Genomic DNA, 21,006 nt, shown 5'->3' with positions numbered 1-21,006 from the left:
TTGAACTTTAACTTTGTTGTCTTCTAGCTTTTGAGTTCTTAATGGTGCAACTGTAGTGCTGTGTGACCATAATTTTTTGCATTTAATTTACCAGGTTTTCTTTTATTTACCTATATTTGTAAAGAAGGAACAGAAAAAAATGAAGGAAAGAATTTCAGTCTCCACAGCTTCAAAGCTCTGCTGGTTTGCCAAAAGTTTCCCAGAGGTCCATCACAAACACTCTGAGTGCAGCTCGGTAGGAAGAAACAGAACCATTGACCACCTTACCACTGACCACTATCGGTTCCCAGGCAAAACAGCAGCAGGTCAAGAATCAAAGGGTTGAATGCTGCAGGAAAGAGGCTGAGGAAGATTGTTTTGACTGGAGAGGTCATCCATCAACACAGCTGGCACAGTTTCAATACCATACTCTTATCCAATGCTTTATTAGGTGGGCTCTGGGACGCTGGCAAATCAGTTCAGGTTAGGATCAGCAGGCCAAGTAACCTGGGTATGAACCTTAAAGGCTTGAGAAGAGGCATTGCAATTGTAATCAGGACAATTCACTTGTGTGTGGGTATCAAAGAGATGTTAAAAGGGATTAATAGACTAGGCCAATTCATTTGTGTTGAAAAGAAATCAAGGAAGATGCTATGTTTATGTTTATGTCTATCTATATCTTGTAACTCTAATTACCTTTACATTAAATATGCAACTATACTCAATTGTTATTAGATCAAAGGCCTGTATTTAGTACTTGGTTGTATATTCACAAGATGTGTATATACTGCATGAATCAAATGAATATTCCTATATTATCTTCAGCTTATCTATCCCTGTTATAATGAATAACCGGGAATTGCCTTGTGTAAATCACTGTAGCTGGATTACTTGTGTATGCATAGGAAGTAGAATGTTACCCTCAAAGGGTGGGTTATTATGGGCTTAACAAAGAGGAATCTTCGGGCATGTGCTGTGCTCGAAACACTTGGCAGCCTGTTTCAACTATAAAAGAAAAACCTCGAGCACGATCCTGCCATCTCTGATCTGCTGAATTTTAAACAGGGAAAGTTTGAGCCACTGGACGGAGATCCCCAAGTAATTACTTGGGATGCCCCGAAAGATTCGTGGAAAGAATCTAACAGACGCTACATCTAAGCCACCATTTGGGCTCTAATCTTTTGATTAGAGAGATTTATTGCAAACTAGCAGAAGTTAACATCACTGCTGTCATCCTGATCTACAGACTCTGAAATTGACTGTAATGTATATGATTCACTTTTCTTTTTTTATTAATAAATCTTTAGTTAATTTACTAAAGATTGGCTACAGCATGGAATTTGGTGAGATCCTGAAGTATATTTTGATCTGAGGTATGTGGCCAGCTCCTTGGAGTTGGAAGAACCTAACATGCGATTTTTGGATCATTTATCACAGAAGTCCAGTTTTTCTGGGTTGTAAACCAGGGACGGATTGCCAAAGGGGAGACACTTTGTGACTCCATGTTAAACTGGTGTAGCAATACAGGAATACTCATTTGTTGCTGGTTTGGTTAAATCTAATTGTAGAAGAGGGGTGAAAGCATTATATACTACCAGTGTGGGTGTATCTGCCCTATTTTCTGTCCGTCTGTCCTAAGTTTGGCATTCTCAGCTGTGATCCACTCGAGGCCATCCAAATGTGGCCACCGTAGCAGAATGTGGCCACCAGGGGCTTTTCTTACGGCCACAGCCTCCTGGGCTGTGATGAGGGGAGAGAAGAGTGGCAAAGTAGCGGCCCCTCCCTGTTGCTCCTGGATGTACCACCTTGGTGTTGGTTACTGGGGCTGCCAGTAGGGGTTGGACCCTGCCCCCCTCCAGAGACACCTGTGGCACAATGCTGGAAGAGCAGGCAGCCAGTGAGTTCTTCAGCTTCCCAGGGGCAGTGGGGCTCAGGCTTTGGGCTTCAGCCCTGGGGAGGCAGGCAGGCAGGCTGGCTCTAGCCATGGGGCTTCAGGTTCCAGTCCTGGGCTCCGGCTGTGGGGCAGCAGGCCTCAGGCTCCAGTCGCACAGCTTCTGGCTCCATCTCCAGGCCCCGTCCCCTGTCCATGGGGCTTCGGAATCTGCACACAGGCCTTCAGGCTCCAGCCCACAAGTATTTTAGGAAAAAATATGAGCGCGAACATCAGCAACAGTTGGTGGCCGCACTGAGGCCACCAAAAAATTTGTCCTGAGAACCCCTGCTCTAGGCAACATGACAGGCTCAATCAGCATATTGGCAAATACTGGAGACAACCTTTAGCTATCTTCTTTTCCAGTGTCATTCACGGAAAGGAGATTCAACACATCAACAGTTTGCAAGTTCAACATCATCAACACTCAGTTTTTTGAGCATTTAGCCAGTAGAGTTTAAGGTAGGTGGCATAATTCTCTTCAAAGGAAATGTTGACAAACTGACAAGCCAGATGCCCTCCTTACTCAAAGGGACTAACTCCCTAAAATGGATATGCATAGATTACAAGGCCAGAAGAAACCATCTAGTCTGACCTCCTGTATGACCCAGGCCAGAGAATTTCCCTCAACTAATTCCTGTTTGAAGTGTCTCTGAGGGGGAAAAAAAAAAGCAACGTTGATTTAAAAATCGCCAGTGAGTGATGGAGAATCCACCACAACCATTGTTAAGTTATTTCTATGGTTGATTATCCTCACTGTTAAAAACGTACACCTTATTTACAGATCGAATTTGTCTAGCTTCAGCTTCCAGCCATCGGATCTTGTTATTCCTTTGTCCACTAGATTGAAGTCAATTATTAAATTTTTCCCCATGGAAGTATTTATAGACTGTGCCCCATAACCTTCTTTTGTTAAGCTAAACAGACTGAGCGCCTTGAATCTATCGCTATAAGGCTTGTTTTACAATCCTTTAATCATTCTTGCACGAGTGACTGACCATTGTTTAACAGATTAATCAGAAGATACGCATCTTGTGTTTTGTTCTACTTTGAACATTGCTGAATGAAGCCATGAGACAATCATAATTATTTGGAGATTCTGTTGAAGACCGACCCAGTCTCGACCCTCTCACTTTGAGCCAGGGTAAAGAACAGTTCTCTTCCTAGATGCAGAAGCCTTAAAGGAACAGGATGGGGTAACAGGATGCTATTTTTGATCACAACCCAGGGCCACACATGCAAAAGCAGGCACTGCAAAAGGACTTCCTTATGACTTATTCAGTAGGCATCATTTTATTCCCCTAACTAGGAAAAGAAAGAACAATCTCTGCCAACAGTTCGCATATAAAAAGTCACCAATGTTTTGGGGATATGCCAAAGCTGTGCCCTGCAAAGACTGGTAGTTTTGAGAATCGAGCACTTAATGACTGAAACTGGACTAGCCAAATTGCCTAAAGCAGTCAAGACACCCATGGAAAAATAATGGCCTAGTCATTATGGATTCCTTTGGTATTTATGGTAATAAACATGAATCATGATGAACTCATTGGATATTAAATGTGGAGGTCATAAGTACTTTGATAGGATTTCCACAAGAATTTAACAGTAATTAACCAAATCATTATTTGAAAGTGTTATTGAATTATGCTTAGTACTTATACAACCATTCCAGAGAAATTGGTCATTCCCAGCTGAGGGCAGTTAATGCCTTAACAAACCGGTCATTAACTGCCGTAACTGATTTTGTGGGAATTATTGCTGTTATAAAATACACTCAACAGTTTATAGGAACAATATTTTTTTTTTTTTTTTTTTTAATTTGCAGCTGTACTTCTGCTGGAGCAGCTGGGATGGAAAAATATCAGGTCCCTTGGGCTGTTTTCACAACTAGTTTTCTGCAAATTAGAGGGGTGGGTTCTGAGTTCCAAACGGTTTCAGATTTTCAGTCTTTGAATGTTAACAAGGCATGTGCTGGTAACTATGACCAAAGCCTGAATTCCTTACTCAGGTCTTACTAAGACCACATACCCCTTGGCTTCAGTGGCAATTGTGCATCTGTAAGGACCGAGGAAAAACTATGCAATAATTTTCAGGATCTGACTCTGTATGTTGGACAAGTTTGTGATTTTAAGGCCAGTATGTCCCTCAGCCCGCGCCGCTTCCAGCAGCTCCCATTGGCCTGCAGTGGCGAACCGCGGCCAGTGGGAGCCGCGATCGGCCGGACCTGAGGACAGGGCAGGTAAACAAACCAGCCCGGCCTGCCAGGGGCTTTCCCTACACAAGCGGCGACCCCAGTTTGAGAAACACTGTTTTAAGGGCTTGTCTATGTGGTGAGACAGTGTGTGGCAAGCAAGGGTGTGAATCTACAGCACTTTAGCTGGCCAAGCAGACCACCTGCAGTGCCCCACAAGTACCATAGTCCACTCTGATGTTCTCCCATTTGAAAGTGACTTTTGAAACAGTCCGAGGGGACTACGAACTTCTAGCGTGCTGTAAATTCACACCCTGGCTTGCTGCGCATTAACTCACTTTGTAGACAAGCCCTAACATTAACGTTCTCTATTAGTCCCGCAATCAAGAAAAAAAGCACTAGTTCAGGACATATCTGGACATTTGAATTTCAAGAGCAGAATCAGCCCTGAACAATGCTGAAGTAACACACAGCAAGAATACAAGTTATGGACTACATTATCCAAATGGAATGGCATAACAGGAATTCAACATAGTCTCTAATGGAATCACCAACATCACCACTTTAAGTGTGAAATATATTCAACACAACCCATGTGGAAAACATTAAATACACTTCACTGAAAAATGAGCAATTCAAAGGAAGCCTCTGTATACATATTAACTAGCACAGCAATTTTACATTTCAGCATCAAGCACAAACTATCAAAACTTACATTACATTTACTGTAAAATATTAGGTAAATTCAAACAAGGATTCTAGCAGGGTAAGAATTTCAAGAAGTTGGCCTTGGCTTTCTTATATACATATCTTGCAGTGCTGAATCAGGAAACCAGTTTACTAGATTACAAATGTACTTCCATTAAGAAGCCCACACCATAATCAGCAGCGATCCTAAGAAACTATTATAGTAAAAGGGGCTAGAAAAAGTAGTGAAAAAGCTAAAGGAAAGTTACATTTATTGTACCAAATCTGAGACAACTGGACCAGGTTATTCAGTGTATGGTTTAAATCCCATTCACTTTATTTACATATAGCAAAGATCAACCTTGTAGGACATAACTTAACTAATCAACAGAATCCTCAAAAAGGTTTGCAGACCTGTTCCTTTTGTAAAGACCACTGTATAAATACATTAAGTTGTTTATGAATTACTAAGCATTAATAATAAATCCCCAGCTCTGATGTAGTACTTATCTTTATATCTCAAAGTGCTCTGCAAAAGGAGGTCAGTATCATTATCCTAAATTTGCAGATGGAGAAACTGAGGCACGGAGAGGGCAGTGACTTGCTCCAGATCATCCAACAGGCCAGATCCAGACCAGGAAGCAAACAGGAGCTGCGAAACTAACTATTGTTACTTACAAGAAATTAAGTAAGTTAAAAATTATTTGTCTTTTTAGCGTAGCCCAGGCTAAAGAAAGCCCCAGCCCTGACATGGGTGGAGGCACATTATGCAAATCTAAGCATGCCGCAAAGTGTGAGAATGCAGTATTTTATCTACTTTCCTGTTATCCAGACACAAAGGTCAAAATAACAAATTACTAGGGGATTATAGCATCTCATTTCCTGTTCCTAGGATCTATTACCTGTAAGTACTATCACTAAGATACATACTACATTACTCACTATAAAAGAGTTACATAGATTAGTTACTACACAATATAATTAAAACACAAACTCTAAAAAGTGCATTATATAAACCCACTACCATATCACCACCACATTTCACAACACCAAAATATAATTCCGAAATGCTTAAAAATATCCTTGTACTCCAGCAACTCATCCCATTATAAGAAATTTTACAGGCCTCTGACATAACTTAATGCTCCTTGGAACTATCTTTCCTCGACTTCAATAGGAGCAGGAGCAGGCACAAAGCCTTCTTTGGCACCTGGCTTTCAAGGTACAAAGGAAGGAAATTCTGTTACTGAACTTCTAGGTTCCACATGAACAAGGCAGGAAAAACTCCCCTGCCCACCTGCCCAATTCCTGAGTACAGCAGCTTGAAGGCTTAAAGAGATCACAGAAATATAGGGCTGGAAGGGACCTCGATAGGTCACCTAGTCCAGTGGTTCTCAACCTTTCTAGACCACTATACTCCTTTCTAGAGTCTGATTTGTCTTGCGTATCCCCAAGTTTCACCTCACTTAAAAACTACTTGCTTACAAAATCAGACAAAAAAAAAAAATACAAAAGTGCCACAGTACATTATTACTTAAAAATTGGTTACTCTCTCATTTTTACTATGTAATTATAAAATAAATCAATTGGAATATAAATATTGTACTTACATTTCAGTGTACAGTATATAGCAGTATAAACAAGTCATTGTATGAAATATTTGTTTGCACTGACTTCACTAGTGCTAAAAATGTAACCTATTGTAAAACTAGGCAAATACCTAGATGAGTTGAAGAATCCCCTGAAAGACCTCTGCGTACCCTAGGGGTACGCGCACCCTGGTTGAGAACCACTGACCTACTCCAGTCCCCTGCACTGAGGCAGGACTAAGCATTATCTAGACCAGTGGTGGGCAACTTGCGGCCCATCGGGTAAGCTGATTGCGGGCCGTGAGACATTTTGCTGACATTGACCATCCACAGCCACTGTCCCCCGCACATCCCAGTGGCCGCAGTTCGCCATTCCCGTCCAATGGGAGCTGCGGGAAGCGGCGGCCTGTAGCCCACCGCTTCCCACAGCTCCCATTGGACGGGAACAGCGAACCGCGGCCAGCCGCCGCTTCCCACAGCTCCCATTCCCGGTCAACTGCGGCCACTGGGACCTGCAGGGGGCCATGCCTGTGGATGGTCAACGTCAGCAAAATGTCTCACGCGCTGCAATCAGCTTACCCTGATGGGCTGCATGAGGCCTGCAGGCCGCAGGTTGCCCACCACTGATCTAGACCAGGGGTGGGCAAACTACGGCCCGAGGGTCATCCGCCTGGAGCCTGCACCCCGACTCCTTCCTGCATCCAACCCCCCTGCCTCAGCCTTGATCCCCCTCCCGCTCTTCGAACCCCACGGTCCCAACCTGAAACACCCTCCTGCACCCCCAACCCCTCATCCCCAGCCCCACCCCAGAGCCTGCACCGCCAGCCAGAGCCCTCACCCACCCCTGCACCCCAACCCCCTGCCCCAGCCCAGACCCCCCTCCCGCAACCTGAACTCATTTCTGGCCCAACCCCAGGGCCTGCACCCCCAGCCGGAGCCCTCACCCCCTCCCGCATCCCAACCCCCAATTTCGTGAGCATTCATGGCCCACCATACCATTTCCATACCCAGATGTGGCCCTCGGGCCAAAAACTTTGCCCACCCCTGATCTAGACCATCCCTGACAGGTGTTGGTCTAACCTGTCCATAAGATCCTCCAGTGACAGAGATTCCACCACATCCCTAGGTAATTTGTTGCTGTGCCTTACTACGCTTACAGTAAGGAAGTTCTTCCTAATGTCTAACCTAAATCTCCCTTGCTGCAGTTTAAGCCCATTACTTCTTTTTCCTGTCTTCAGTGGTTAAGGAGAACAATTTATCACCCTCCTCTTTAGTACAACCTTTTATGTATCTGAAGACTTATGTCCTCCTTAGTCTTCTCTTCTCCAGACTAAACAAACTCAATTTTTTTAAAGCTATCCTCATAAGTCATGTTTTCTAGACTTTTAATCATTTTTGTTGCTCTCCTCCAGACTTGGTCCAATTTGTTCACATCTTTCCTGAAGTGTGGTGCCCAGAACTGCACACAGTACTCCAGCTGGCGCCTTATCAATGCTGATTAGAGTGGAAACATTACTTCTTGTGTCATGCTTACAACACTCCTGCTAATACATCCCAGAATGGTGGGGTTTTTTGTTTTTTTTGCTACAATATTACATTATTGACACATATTTAGTTTGTGATCCACTACATCCTTCCAGATCCTTTTCTGCAGTACTCCTCCCTAGGCAGTCATTTCCCATTTTGTATTTGCGCAATTGATTATTCCTTCTTAAGTATAGTACTTTGCATTTGTCCTTATTGAATTTCATCCTATTTAATACTGACCATTTCTCCAGTTTGTCAAGATTATTTTGAATTCTAATCCTGTCTCCAAAGCACTTGCAACCCCTCCCAGAGTGCTATCGTCCGCAAACGTTGTAAGTGTACTTTCTCTGAAATTATCCAAATTATTTATGAAGATATTGAATAGAACCGGACCCAGGATAGATCCCTATGGGAACCCCACTCAATTTGCCCTTCCAGCTTGACCATGAACTGTTGATTATTCTCAAAGTATGGTTTTCCAACCAATTGTGCACCCAGCTTATAGTAGGTTAGTCTATGCTGTACCTTCCTAGTTTATTTATGAGAAGGTCACATGAGACTGTATCAAAAGCCTTACTAATGTCACAGTATATCACATCTACCACTTCCCCTCCTAGCCACAAGTTACCCTGTCAAAGAAGGCTATTAGGTTAGTTTTACATGATTTGTTCTTGACAAATCCATGTTGACTGTTACTTATCACCTTATTATCTTCTAGGTGCTTATAAAATGATTGTTTGATTTGCTCCATTACCTTTCTGCTACCAAAGTTAAGCTCACTGGGTCTGTAATACCCTGGGTTGTCCTTATTCACCTTTTTATTGATAGGTACTATATTTGCCCTTTTCCAGTCCTCTGGGATCTCTCCCATACTCCATGAGTTCTCAAAGATAATTGCTAATGGCTCAGAGATCTCTTCAGGCAGTTCCTTAAATATTCTAGGATGTATTTCATCACCAGGCCTTGCCAACCTTAAGACATCTAACTTGTCTAAGTAACTTGTTCTTTCCTTATTTTATCCTCAGATTCTACTGCGTTTACACTGATATTCACCAGGTTAGTCATCCAATCACTACTAACCTTTTTGTTGAAAACAAACAAAAAAAGGCTTTTAAAACTTTGACCATTGCTGTGTTTTCTGTTATTGTCTTTCCCTCCTCACTGAGTAATGGGTGAACCCTACCCTTGGTCTTCCTCTTGCTTCTAATGTATTTGTAAGATGTTTTCTTGTTTCCCTTTATGTCCCTAGCTAGTTGAATCTCATTCTGTGCCTTCTAATTTTGTCCTTAACATGCTTGGTTTGGTTGGTATGTATATTTATTCTTTGTAATTTGGCCTCGTTTCCACTTTTTGCATGACTTGCTTGAGTTTCAGGTTGTTGACCTGAATGGATCGACCCAAAATGAAACTGCCACTGAATCTATTGGTAGCGCTTTTGGGTTTCCCAGATAAAAAGACAGGCATTCCACAACACTAAACTGCGATCAGCTGCTACTGAAAGTCAAGGCTCTCTCTGGCAATACTCTGGAGGAGGAGAGAACCACCTGATAACATTACAAGGATAGGGAGAATGTGGGATTTCCTGATAAAAATAGGCCAGCGATTATCTGAGATAGGGAGACAGTTTCTTACAGATCTGGTGACCATTTTTAGAATACAAAAAAAGCAAATGCTCCTGCATGCGAACAGTCCCATTGAAGTCACTGGGACTACACACATGCAGAAAGATAAGCATGTGCATATTTGCAGGATCAGGGCCTAAGATAAAAGAAGCAAAGACCTGGGAAATATAGAAATTATTTTACTGTAAAACTACAATTCTTTAGCTTCTGTTTTATGGAATTAACAGACTCAACGGATATTCAACTGCTACTCTTGTATCAGCTTTTACTCCAAAAGCCAATACAGCATGGAAATATAATTTCAAATATTGGAATGATTTCTCCTTGTATCAGCCCAAATCTTTTAAAAAACACTGATAAAAAGCTAAGCCAAGTGTAAAGAGACAAAGTATACCTGTGCTGTTGTGAGGAAGGAGGACACTGCAACTGCTCATCTGCACAGGAGCAGGGAGCATGGGGAACTCTGGAGGAGAGGCAGCAGACTTCCCCCTCCTGCAGCGTTCAGATGCTCGGTGATATAGCTGTCAAATTCTCCTTTCCCCAAAGTGCCTTTTAAAGTTCTTATGGCTGAGAGCCATCCCGCACAGCCTTTTTCCAGCTCAGGATCCCCAGGCTCATCTCTCCTGGGGAACTCTTCCAGATGCTCCTTTCTGAGGTTCCCAGGAGGCCATCTCTGCATCCAGAAGCCTCTTAAGGTCTGCTTGAGAAGAGTACCTCTCCTAAGGTACTGAGTACCAAAGCCTCACCTTCAGAACAGCACCACTACTCTGTCCCTTAGGAGACTGCACTTCTCATGCCAAGCTTACAGAGTTTGTGGCTGTACAGATCTGCCTCCTGTGAGCCTCTGAGGGTATGTCTATACTGCAATTAGCCCCAAAAGCCCAAGTCGTCTGGCATGGGCCAGCAGCAGGTGTCTGTTTAATTACAGTGTAGATGCTCTGGCAGCACAAGTTCTGGGATCCTCCCATCTCTCAGGGACCTAGAGCCTGAGCTCCAGCCCATGCCAGAACATCTACATCGCAGTTAAACAGTCCCTTGGCCCGAGCCCCGCAAGCCCGAATCAGCTGGCATGGCCCAGCTGCGGGTTTTTAATTGCAGTTTAGACATATTCTCAAAGGTTAGAAGGAGAAGCAGCAAAAACTTTACTCCCTTGCAAAGATCCTGAACTCCCTAGGAGATTTGTTGCTTCTCTCCTCTGACATTTTAGACATCCAAGTTTTGTCATCAAAAGCATTTCATGTAGCAAACTCTATTCATCATTCATTGATGAACAATTTTTAATCTGTCCACTTCTGTGACATACATAGAAATAGTTAAATGAAATTGTGCACTGATACAGTTTTGTAATTTCAATACTAGAGATTGCTAACTACAGATTTGAAAAATACTTGGGACTGGTCTACACTAACGCTGTAAGTCGATCTAAGTTATACTAGTTCAGTTGCATAACTTACATAACTGAAGGCGATGTAACTTAGGTCGACTTACAGCGGTGTCTACACCGTGCTATGTTGACGGGAGGCGCTCTCCCACCGTGCCTCTCGGGGAGGTGAAGTACAGATATCAATGGGAGAGCGTTCTGCCATCAACTTAGAGTCTCTTCACCAGACCTGCTAAATCAACACTGCTGCACTGATCGCAGCGGTGCTGATTAAGCTGGTAGTATAGACATGGCCGTGGTTTCTAACTTTTGACCATGTTAAATTAAAGGAATAAAAAAGTATCAGACAGTAATAGTTTCCAACGAAGGAAGAACAAACACCCACAATGTGCAATGAATTTTATTCACACTTTCTTGGCAATTCTTTCCATTCACTATCAGCAAGCAGTGTGAGTTTGATGAACAAATATTTTATTATAAAGGCAAGGGAGTTGATCCCAGCCTCAAGTACCTTGCATAGTGCAATGTTAATCACGGTTTTGATACTGAAGCCTCTACTCTTTGATAGCTTTACATACAGTAAAATCATAGGCAAGATTTTAAAAAATTCAGTATTAAAGTTAGGCTCCTAAATCTATATTTTGGTGTCTAAATAAATAGCCTGGTTTTTAAAATGTGCTGTGAACCCAAAATCCTGCTGAAGTCAGCAGAAAAAGGTGGGTTCTCAGTAGAGTTGAGCAAATAACTGATTTTTCAGTTCAGAGGCCGAATCAAAAAATCCCCCTGTAAACACAGTTCGGTTCAAAATGAAACCAAGTTTTTCTTTTCAATTTTTGTCACTGAATCCAAAAACTCACTTTTTTTTGTTGTTTTGGTGTTTTTTACCCTTTTATTTTTTTCAATTGGCCAAATTTCTAAACGGAACACCATTTTGAAACACAGAAGTCAAACGAGACATTTCAAAATGGTCCCAACAAAGTGCAGACTTTTTTCTTTTTTTAATCTTTTTTTGGATGAAACTATTCATTGAATTCAATCAAATTTGTGAACAGTTTGAGCCCTAAAAAATGCATTTTTTGGCGTGACTACTACTGGCTGACAAAATGTCACCCAGCTCTAGTTCTCAGTACTATTGAAAAACAGGCCATTTATTCAGACACCGAAATATGGATTTAGAAGCCTAACTTTAGGCTCTTATTTTTGAAAACTTTGGCCATACTCACCACCAATGATTAAAAAAACACTCAAAATAAATCCCTTAATAATTACTGCTTTCCAACAAACTGGTCTCTAGCTGAACTATTACTTAAATGTGCTTGAGCCAGCATCTACTATAAAGAAATGGAGATACCCCAGGCAATGTTCACACACCGAGTATTAGAACCAGGTGCTGCAGAGCCACCTTAGGAAAAAAGGTTTCTCAATTTAATTGGGAAAACAGGAGGACGCATAAATGTTACTGCCATTAATAACTTCAAGCAATCCTGATATGACTTTACCTCACCCTGACAGCTGGACATGTGCTTTTTGTTAGGGTCTTTGCCACATCTGACCCCTATTGTTTGCTCACTTGATCAGGTAGGAAAATGTATGCTTCTTTATAGGATAAACGAGGCCCATTAAAATAGCAAAAACACTGCAGTAGCCTGTAAGAAGCTCCTTACTCAAACAGATGTGTGAAGCTCCATAATAAGTTCACTACAAAAAGTCTAAGCCAACTCATAAAGAGAAAACATCTACTTTAAACATTCTTAAAAGAAACCTTCATAAAAGCAATAGAATAGTTAAAAAACCCACAACCCTTTGTTAATTAGAAAACAGGCTATTTCTGGAGTTTTTAATCAGCAGTCTGAATACAACTCAGCACGGTTGCATAATGTACAATGAACTGGTCATCAAACACACAAAATTTGACTCCTTAGTTCTTCTTTGTTTTGCTCATGAAAACCTATGTATTAAAAAAGGAAAAAAACGTCAAATCACCATGGAAGATTTCAAAAAGGGCTTTCGACAGCAAGACACTGCCTGAACATCTGTCAAGGAAACCAGCAATGACAGGCAAAGGAAGCAATACTTGACTTCTGAATGATCAAAGCTGGTTAAAGTTGTAGCCTGATGTGAACAGCTCTGGCCATCTCTAACACTAAGGAAAAACCAGACTGCCTCATTCAAAAGAGCTCAAACTATCACAGAACTGAAGAGGCCTTCCTAAGGCAAGGTAGATGACCCTGTTCCTCACAGCATGTTGACATAAGGTCTCCAGAGCACAGAGAATGCTTTCATATCTAGAATAATGTTATGAAACCTAGATCAAGAAAGGTTTCAAAGTAGCAGCCGTGTAGATCAAGAAAGGATCATGTTCCCTAGTTGCAAGACAAACCCCTATAGCCAATTTGGCTTGATCACATCATTGTACCCATGAAACATGGAAACTATTATATTGGAATTGTACACCCACCAAACAAATATCCTCTCAAACAACCCACCAGATGGATGCGTGCTTGAAGGTCTTAAGTTCTTTTAAGATGTACACTCACTGGTGAGATCTTTAGACTCCAACTCTCCAACACAAACCTTATAAATAACTGCTGACTGTGCCTTATTCTCTCTTGCAAAGTCAAAATTTGAAGGAAATGTATTACCTAAATTGCATCTAGCACAATACTTAAGGATTCCAGTTGCTAAGATGAGGCTAGGGATAGCTTATTATGAAGTACTGCAACTCAGTGACTCCAACACTGTCAGTAATTCACCAATTTTTCAGTTTATTCCAACCACTTGTGTACAGTCAGACCTAGGTTTTTAAAAGTGACTAGTGATTTGGGGTGCCCAAATTGAGACAATTTAAAGGGACAATTTAAAAAGTTATGGCCACAGGCCCTCTGAAAACCAAGTCCCTTTCAGGTGTCAAGTTGAGCACCACAAAAGTGGGGCTATCAAAGTCACTACGCTTAAAAATGTAGGCCTCATCCTATATCCCAAGGAAAGGAATATTACTTACATGTTATGGACCAAACCCTGTTCTCTGCACTCAGTCAGAGTAACTCTACTACAGCTCTCCATGCAAAAGGAGATCCACCCTCCAAGCATCTGCACAGTTGCTACTGCAGTAGCTTCCATGATGCCTGTGGCTCCTCTCTGCAGGGGACAAATGATAGCCAATTCATATACTGATAGTGGATACACCAGCTATACTACTGACTTGGCATCCAAGCACATCAGAGTGCTGGGAGCTCCCAGTGCACCCCACGAGCAGCCTCCCACCACACACAAATGACAGAACACTGCTTCTGCTGTGCACGGCCCTCTGTTCTCATGGAGAAGGAGGCAGTATTTGTCTCCAAGATCACAACAGCTAAACACTTTTAAAAGCACATACAGTGCTAATGACAGAGACACATGCAACTACATATAACATGCTTATTAAAAGAGCGAGATACCTACAGCGGTTGTGGTACAAACTGTGCCATGGGTGTTTCAGCAAGGCTGGCGACGCGAAGAGAAAGTCCATTGTATGCCCATACTAATTTAATTGTACAAAATTAGCAAAGTCTCTGGACACATTCCCTTTGTGCAGCTTGTGCCTGGAAACCCCAACCATAACAGGGTGGCTCTTGTGCCTCTGTCCTGGCTTCTGGCTAGCAAGCCTGAGGCTACGTCTACACTACCCGCCTGAATCGGTGGGTAGAAGTCGATCTCTCGGGGATTGAATTATCCCATCTCGTCGGGACACGACAATAGATCCCCAAATCGACACTTGTACTCCACCAGCGGAGGTAGCGCCGTTGACAGGGGAGCCGCGGAGGTCGATTTGCCGCCGTCCTCACAGCGGGGTAAGTCGGCTCCGATACGTCAAATTCAGCTACGCGAATGCGTATCTTAAATCGACTCTCCCCTCCCCCCTCCCCCCGTAGTGAGGACGTAGCCTGAGTCTGAACTTTCCTGAAAGGAGCTAGCTCTTCGAGATTCTGAGCATAACTAAACTCTGCTGTACCCAATTAATTCAGGAGCACACAGTAAGCTGCAAGAGCAGTCGGTTTTCACTTCTTCAGAACACATAGGCTGCACTGAAAGCAACAAGATCGGTTTCACACTGCTGCTGACTGGCAAAGCTATATGTGGAAGCAGGCACCAGGAACTATTTCGAACTGGGAGAATAACTAAAAAATGGAGGCCGAAGAAGAGCAAAGAACCTCCCACCACCCATACCCCTGATCTCCCTTGCATCAGCCAAGAGGCTCTGGGGTGAGAGAGGAGAACACAAAGAATAATCCTTCTCCTTCAATGTCTGTCACTCTATGTCCCCTCCATTCGCTCAGTTGTAGAATCCCTTCACTCTTTCTGCCTGCCTCTCACAGCAGAGTCCATCCCACCAACTCCCAGCCTTGGCACATGCCTAACCTCAGATCCCTCCACTCCTGCTCCTATGCTGCTTAATCGCTCTGGAAAAAGCCAAGGACCCTACAGACTTCCTATGCTACGTCAAACGCTACTTCTCCACCTCATGAGTCTCAATCCCCACATATGTGCCCACAATCCCTACCCATTACCGATCTGCAACCTCAACTTCCTCCTTAAATGCCTACTGTATTTAATTTATACTCTCCTTTCATACCAACTGCTAAAGGCGTGATATGCATGAATGTTAAAATGCAGTAGCCTAATGAGCTGACAAGTTTGACCCTGTGGTGTTAGGAACTGTATGGTTAACTTGTCAACAGCTGCTGAGATGCATTAGCACTTGAAGATGAACTGCAAATGTAAACCAAAGTGAATTTACTTGAGTAATATGCATTCAATGCCCTAGTAACCAGGATAAGAGGGGTATTTGACACTTAAAAATAATTTATTTAATACTGAAGCCCGGTTGGCCAGTTTTGCTCAGCTCTGATGTACAAAGTGATGTATTTATTACAGGTACTGCACCTAGGAAATCTTGTTGACGCCTGGAACTGGCATAGGGTGTAGGGAAAGTAGGCTACAGTATTTTGGTTATGGTTTCCAAATATAAAAGAATAATATTTTGAACCCCAGAAACTGCACCAGATACAAACATTAAAAAATAGATACGTGATGGCCATAGGCTCCAGCTCCATCATGTTACCCTAAAGAGTTGTGACATCTCAGAATAATGCCTTGTACGTCATGACAGATTTTTTGTATTGCAGTAGCACCTAGGCACTGTTCAAACACAGAACACAGTCTCTGCCCCAGCTTACAAGTTAAAGTTTCATCTGTACCGAAACCACAGGCTGTGATTGCAGTTTGTGCAGACATACCCGAGCTAGCTAGATTAAAGCTAGCTCAGGTTCAGAAGCAGTGTGTGCTTCGGCACAGGCTGTACAAGCCCACTCAGAACCCTGGCTAATTACTTGTGGGGTTGGTTGATTTAAAGCTAGCTTGGGTATGTCTACTCGAGCTGTATTCACATCCTGGACTACAGTCTAGACATACCAATAGTTGAACCTGAAGCACTTCATTGGATCTAAAGAAAATGACTTTTCTGTTTAGATAGCCTCCCTCATCCCAGTTATCGCTAAATGCCATTTACCCCACCACCACCACCCTTCATCTGGAACTGGGCATAAAAAGAAGGGATCCCAAATGCTGTGCACCCCCCACCCCCAAAATCACCTCTGTTTACAGCCCAGAGAGGAATGGTGTGAAATGCAGCACCCCGGCGCTGTTTGCATGCAAAAAAGTTTGGAAGAAATGATTTTTAATCATCACTGACATTATTCGCAGCCAGGATTAAGGATCACAGCGTTAGATCCTGTGCTAGTGTAAACTGGTGCAGAAAACTCATGCATTCAGTTCAAGGTGCATTTCCTAGAAGACGTCCAATAAAGCAGCGGTCATGGATTCAGTACATTCCAGTTACAATATATTGGGATAACATTTCACATAGCCTCTTTTTTCCCAAAGCACTATATGCATTATGGACCTAGTAATGCAAGAGCAAAACTCCCATTGAAAGCAAGGTGCTCAGCAATTCACAAGGCCAAGTTCAATTATAGGTACAGAGTCTCTGGACTGCTGCAGCCTCTGGAGTGGAGGGTGGCAGCCAAATGATACACAGGATTCTTCACAGCAGTGTTTGGAGGGGAAATTCTGTGCAGTGATAGCAGGACAAACCTCCATACGTGCAAAACACAACACAGAGCTGGTTGGGAAGTTTTCAGTGGAACGGTTTTGTCAGAAAATGTCAATTCATCAAAACCAAAAGTTTTTTGTTGGAAAGGGTCAGTTTTAACAAAACTTTTGTCAGAAAGGTTTCACGAGTCCAGGATGGACTTTCCACATAGACGCAGAACCCCAGAATAGCCAGTAACCCAGTGGTTAGGGAACTCACCTGAGATGTGGGAGAGACCCAAGTTCAAATCCCTGCTCTGCCTGATTCAGACCAGGGACTTGAATCCAGGTTTCCCACATCCCAGGTGAGTGCCTGAACCACCAGGCAGGCGATTGTCTATTCTGGGGTCTCCCTCTTTTTGTTTTTTCGCAAAACATTTTGAAAGGTCTTGTTTCATCCCAATATGGGGGAAAATTTTTGAAACCTCAAATTTTCATGGGCTGGACAACTATTCCCCACCCAACTCTAATCACAGGCTGCACTATTTACACATAGATAACAGAACTTTGTTTTTAAGTCTTATATGAAAAATTCACATGTATGGAACACAATCTATCTATCTTGAGGATAAGGGGCAAAGCCAGTCTTGCCTAGATTTGAATTTATCATTGTTGCATGGAGATTATTCCACACTTGATGTCTAGTGGATGGGGGAAAGCAGAAGACATGATATATCTTAATTTTAGTAAGGCTTTTGACACAGTACCACATGACAGTCTCATATGAAAACTAGGGAAATGTGGTTTAGATGAAATTACTAGAAGGTGGATGCACAACTGGTTGAAAGACTGTCCTCAAAGAGTAGTTATCAATGGCTCACTGTCAAACTGGGAGTGTGTATCTATTGGGGTCCCAAAGGGGTCCAGTAGTACTCAATATTTTCATTAATGACTTGAATAATGAATTGGAGAGCATGCTTATGAAATTTGCATTTGACACAAAGATGGGAGGGTTGCAAGCACTTTGGAGGACAAGATTAGAATTCAAAATGACCTTGACAAACTGGAGAATTGGCCTAAATTCAACCAGATGAAATTCAATAAAGACAAGTACTTCACTTAGGAAGGAAAAAATTAAATCCACCACTACAAAATGGGATATAAGTGGCTAGGTGGTCGTACTGCTCAAAAAGATTTAAGGGTCACAGTGGATCGCAAATTGAGCATGAGTCAACAATGTCATGCAGCTGCACACAGGCTATCATCATTCTGGGGTGTATTAACAAGAGTGGCATATGTAAGACATGGGAGGTAATTGTCCTGCTCTACTCACTACTGGTGAGTCCTCCACTGGACTACTGTGTCCAATTCTGGGCGCATACTTTATGAAAGATGTGGACAAATGGAAGAGAGTCCAGAAGAGAGCAATAAAAATATTACATGGTTTAGAAAATCTGACCTATGAGAAAAAGGTTAAAAAAACTGAGCATATTTACTCTTGACAAAAGACGACAGAGGGGGGGACCTGATAACAGTCCTTGAACATGCTAAGGCTGCTATAAAGAGGACTGATCAGTTCTTCTCCATGGACAAGTAGTAATGGGCGTAATCTGCAACAAGGGAGGTTTACATTAGATATGAGGAAAAACCTTCTAACTATAAGGATAGTTAAGCAATGGAACAGGCTTCTAAGAGAGACTGTGAAATCCCCATCATTGGAGGTTTCTAAGAACAGTTTGGACAAAGACCTGTCAGGGATGGTCTAGGTTTGCTTGGTTCTGCCTCAGTGCAGGGGGCCGGACTTGATAACTTTGAGGTGCCTTCCAGCCCTACATTTATACAATTCTATAAACCACTGTCATCCCCTTCAGCACAGCCTGAGGTTCAATTGCTACTCTGTGTACCCTTCTATTTTTCCATTTGTTTCATTCTGAAGAAAGTGTTTATGTCATACATTCCCGCCTCTCAATTCCTCTTCGGCTTATATACCCTGGGAATCTTCCATCTGTATGGAGAAACATCATCAAGCAGCCAGGACCCAAACTCCATCAAGCAGGAATTTTACCTTAAACATCACCTGGAAATCAACTGGTATCAAAGTGCTCCCTGTGGAAAATATTGTTTAGTAAGTGGGCAAACAAGTTCTGCTCTTAGTTGCAATTTCCAAGTGGTGTTAAGGTGTTATAGTGTGTACTGGGGTAATTCAACCTGCAAGTGACATAACTGCAGGAAAATTCACATCTAAAAGAAATGGACATAACCTTATTTGCTACTGACAAGAAAACACGTTCTTGGCAACCACTATCTGGAATCCAACAAGACTCCCAGGTTACAAGCCTTAGCAACAAATGGTGGGCATAGCCATCCACCAAAGGCTCGGATATAACTGGCCATTTCCTCCATACTACAAGCATTGACAGTGTTCTCTCAGTTGATTCTCAGGCAGCTAGCTCTGATCACATCCCTATGTTAAGACACCAGGAAAGCTATCTAAACTACTCCACCATAAGAAACTGACACACAGAGCTGGATGTCCTCAGACACTACAACCCCGGCATTCTTAACTACTGGATTGAACCTTTCTGGCATGTCCCCCATTACCTGTAATGGAACCTGTCTGCAGCCCCCCTGGGAACCGCGATCAGGCGCTGGGGCGTGGAGCAGGGCTGTGGCTGGGAGGCAGGGCTGCAGCTGGTGCCGGGCCATGGCTGGAGCCCGAGGCTGCAGCTGGGAGCAGAGCAGGCCTGGGTGATGCTCCCTCCCTGCCCCCCAGGGGGGCTAGCCTGGGCCCTGCTGCACTCCCTGAATGTTCCTCCAGCCCACATCACAGTTTGGGAACCACTGCTCTAACAGGATTAGTATGGACACCAGAATCTTTGTTCCTCATCAGGTGGTCAGCAATCCCATCCTAGCAGTGGGGTCTCCATCCCACACCCAGGCATACAACCAAATTAACTAGGATCAAAAAGACACTAGGACTCACATGTGTGTGTAACTTGCTACAATCTTCTTGATAATCTTCATCCAAAAAGAAGATTTGAGACAGGACAATAACTGGATTGCCAGTGGCAAGAGATGATTTCTTGATCAAGAGCTTAACAATTGCTTTTTTGAGGGAAGTTGATACCTTGTCCTTCCATAGGAAGGGGCTGACAAGAGCTCAATAATAACAACGATGCTAACGCTGCTGGAAGGGCTGCACAGGGACCAAAGAAAACATACCTAGAAGTGCAGTAAGTTTGGGAAGCAGCCCAACTTGGACCATCTTGTTTCTCAGGCCCGTGTCAAAGGAGAGGTTCAGTAGAAGTCGAAGGGTGATATTCAGCAGGTCTTCATGCTCACATGGTACCATTTTCACCAGTTTTTCCACAATATCCATTTCAACCTGTATGAGAAGCATGAGAAGTCACTAAGCCCACAACCTACCCAAACCTTTGCTTTTGTTAGCAACTATTTTTTAAATTATACTTATAAATGAAAGCAAAAGCAAAGCCAATAGTTAAAAGTTACCACAGTGTCTCGATTCAAAGTGGCTTCACCTTCCAAAAGTTTGGCTTTGTGGCTAAAAATTTTCTAGGACTGCTCTCTGGCTAATTATTTTTTTAAAAGGAAGATTGAGCTAATGGACTCAGCCATCTTTGGAGTATCAGATGAATGGGGGGGGAAGAGGGGAGAAAAACCTCAATGGGATTGGCACAGGGATCCACTTGCAGAGTGACTTCCAGGATCAGGGGTCTAATTCAAACACAGATAACCTTGGAGTGATCGCCATTAGAAGTCAGATAGATACCCAACTGAGAGAGAGACAAAATTGCTATCCAAGGAGTATGAGCCCTTTCCTTGCATGTTTGAGTGAGTTCTAGGCAGGATTCAGTATGTACTCTCATAATGTCAAGCTGCCCTGTATTTTAATTTAACAGAAGCATTAAAGTGATCTTGGTAGGTGTATCACTAAGATTACAGGACATAATCTAAGGACTGAGCAGCAGTATCATTTTCTGATATGTTTTCCTTACCAGCCCAAGAAA

At 42.8% G+C, this 21,006-nt stretch overlaps 1 protein-coding gene across 1 annotated transcript in view; it reads right to left on the bottom strand.

The window, feature by feature from the left end:
- LOC113407532 (kinesin-associated protein 3) overlaps positions 1-21,006 on the bottom strand; it is a 146,938-nt gene that overhangs the window by 105,751 nt on the left and 20,181 nt on the right. Inside the window, exon 10 of the mRNA XM_026656142.1 lies at positions 20,201-20,363. Within this exon, the coding sequence (XP_026511927.1) occupies positions 20,201-20,363 (163 nt within the window). The remainder of the gene's footprint in view (positions 1-20,200; positions 20,364-21,006) is intronic.

This window comes from Terrapene carolina, unplaced genomic scaffold (assembly GCF_002925995.2).
Source record: "Terrapene carolina triunguis isolate 2854851 unplaced genomic scaffold, T_m_triunguis-2.0 Scaffold212, whole genome shotgun sequence".
Taxonomy (NCBI): Eukaryota; Metazoa; Chordata; order Testudines; family Emydidae; genus Terrapene; species Terrapene triunguis.
This window is presented reverse-complemented; position numbering and strand designations above follow the sequence as displayed.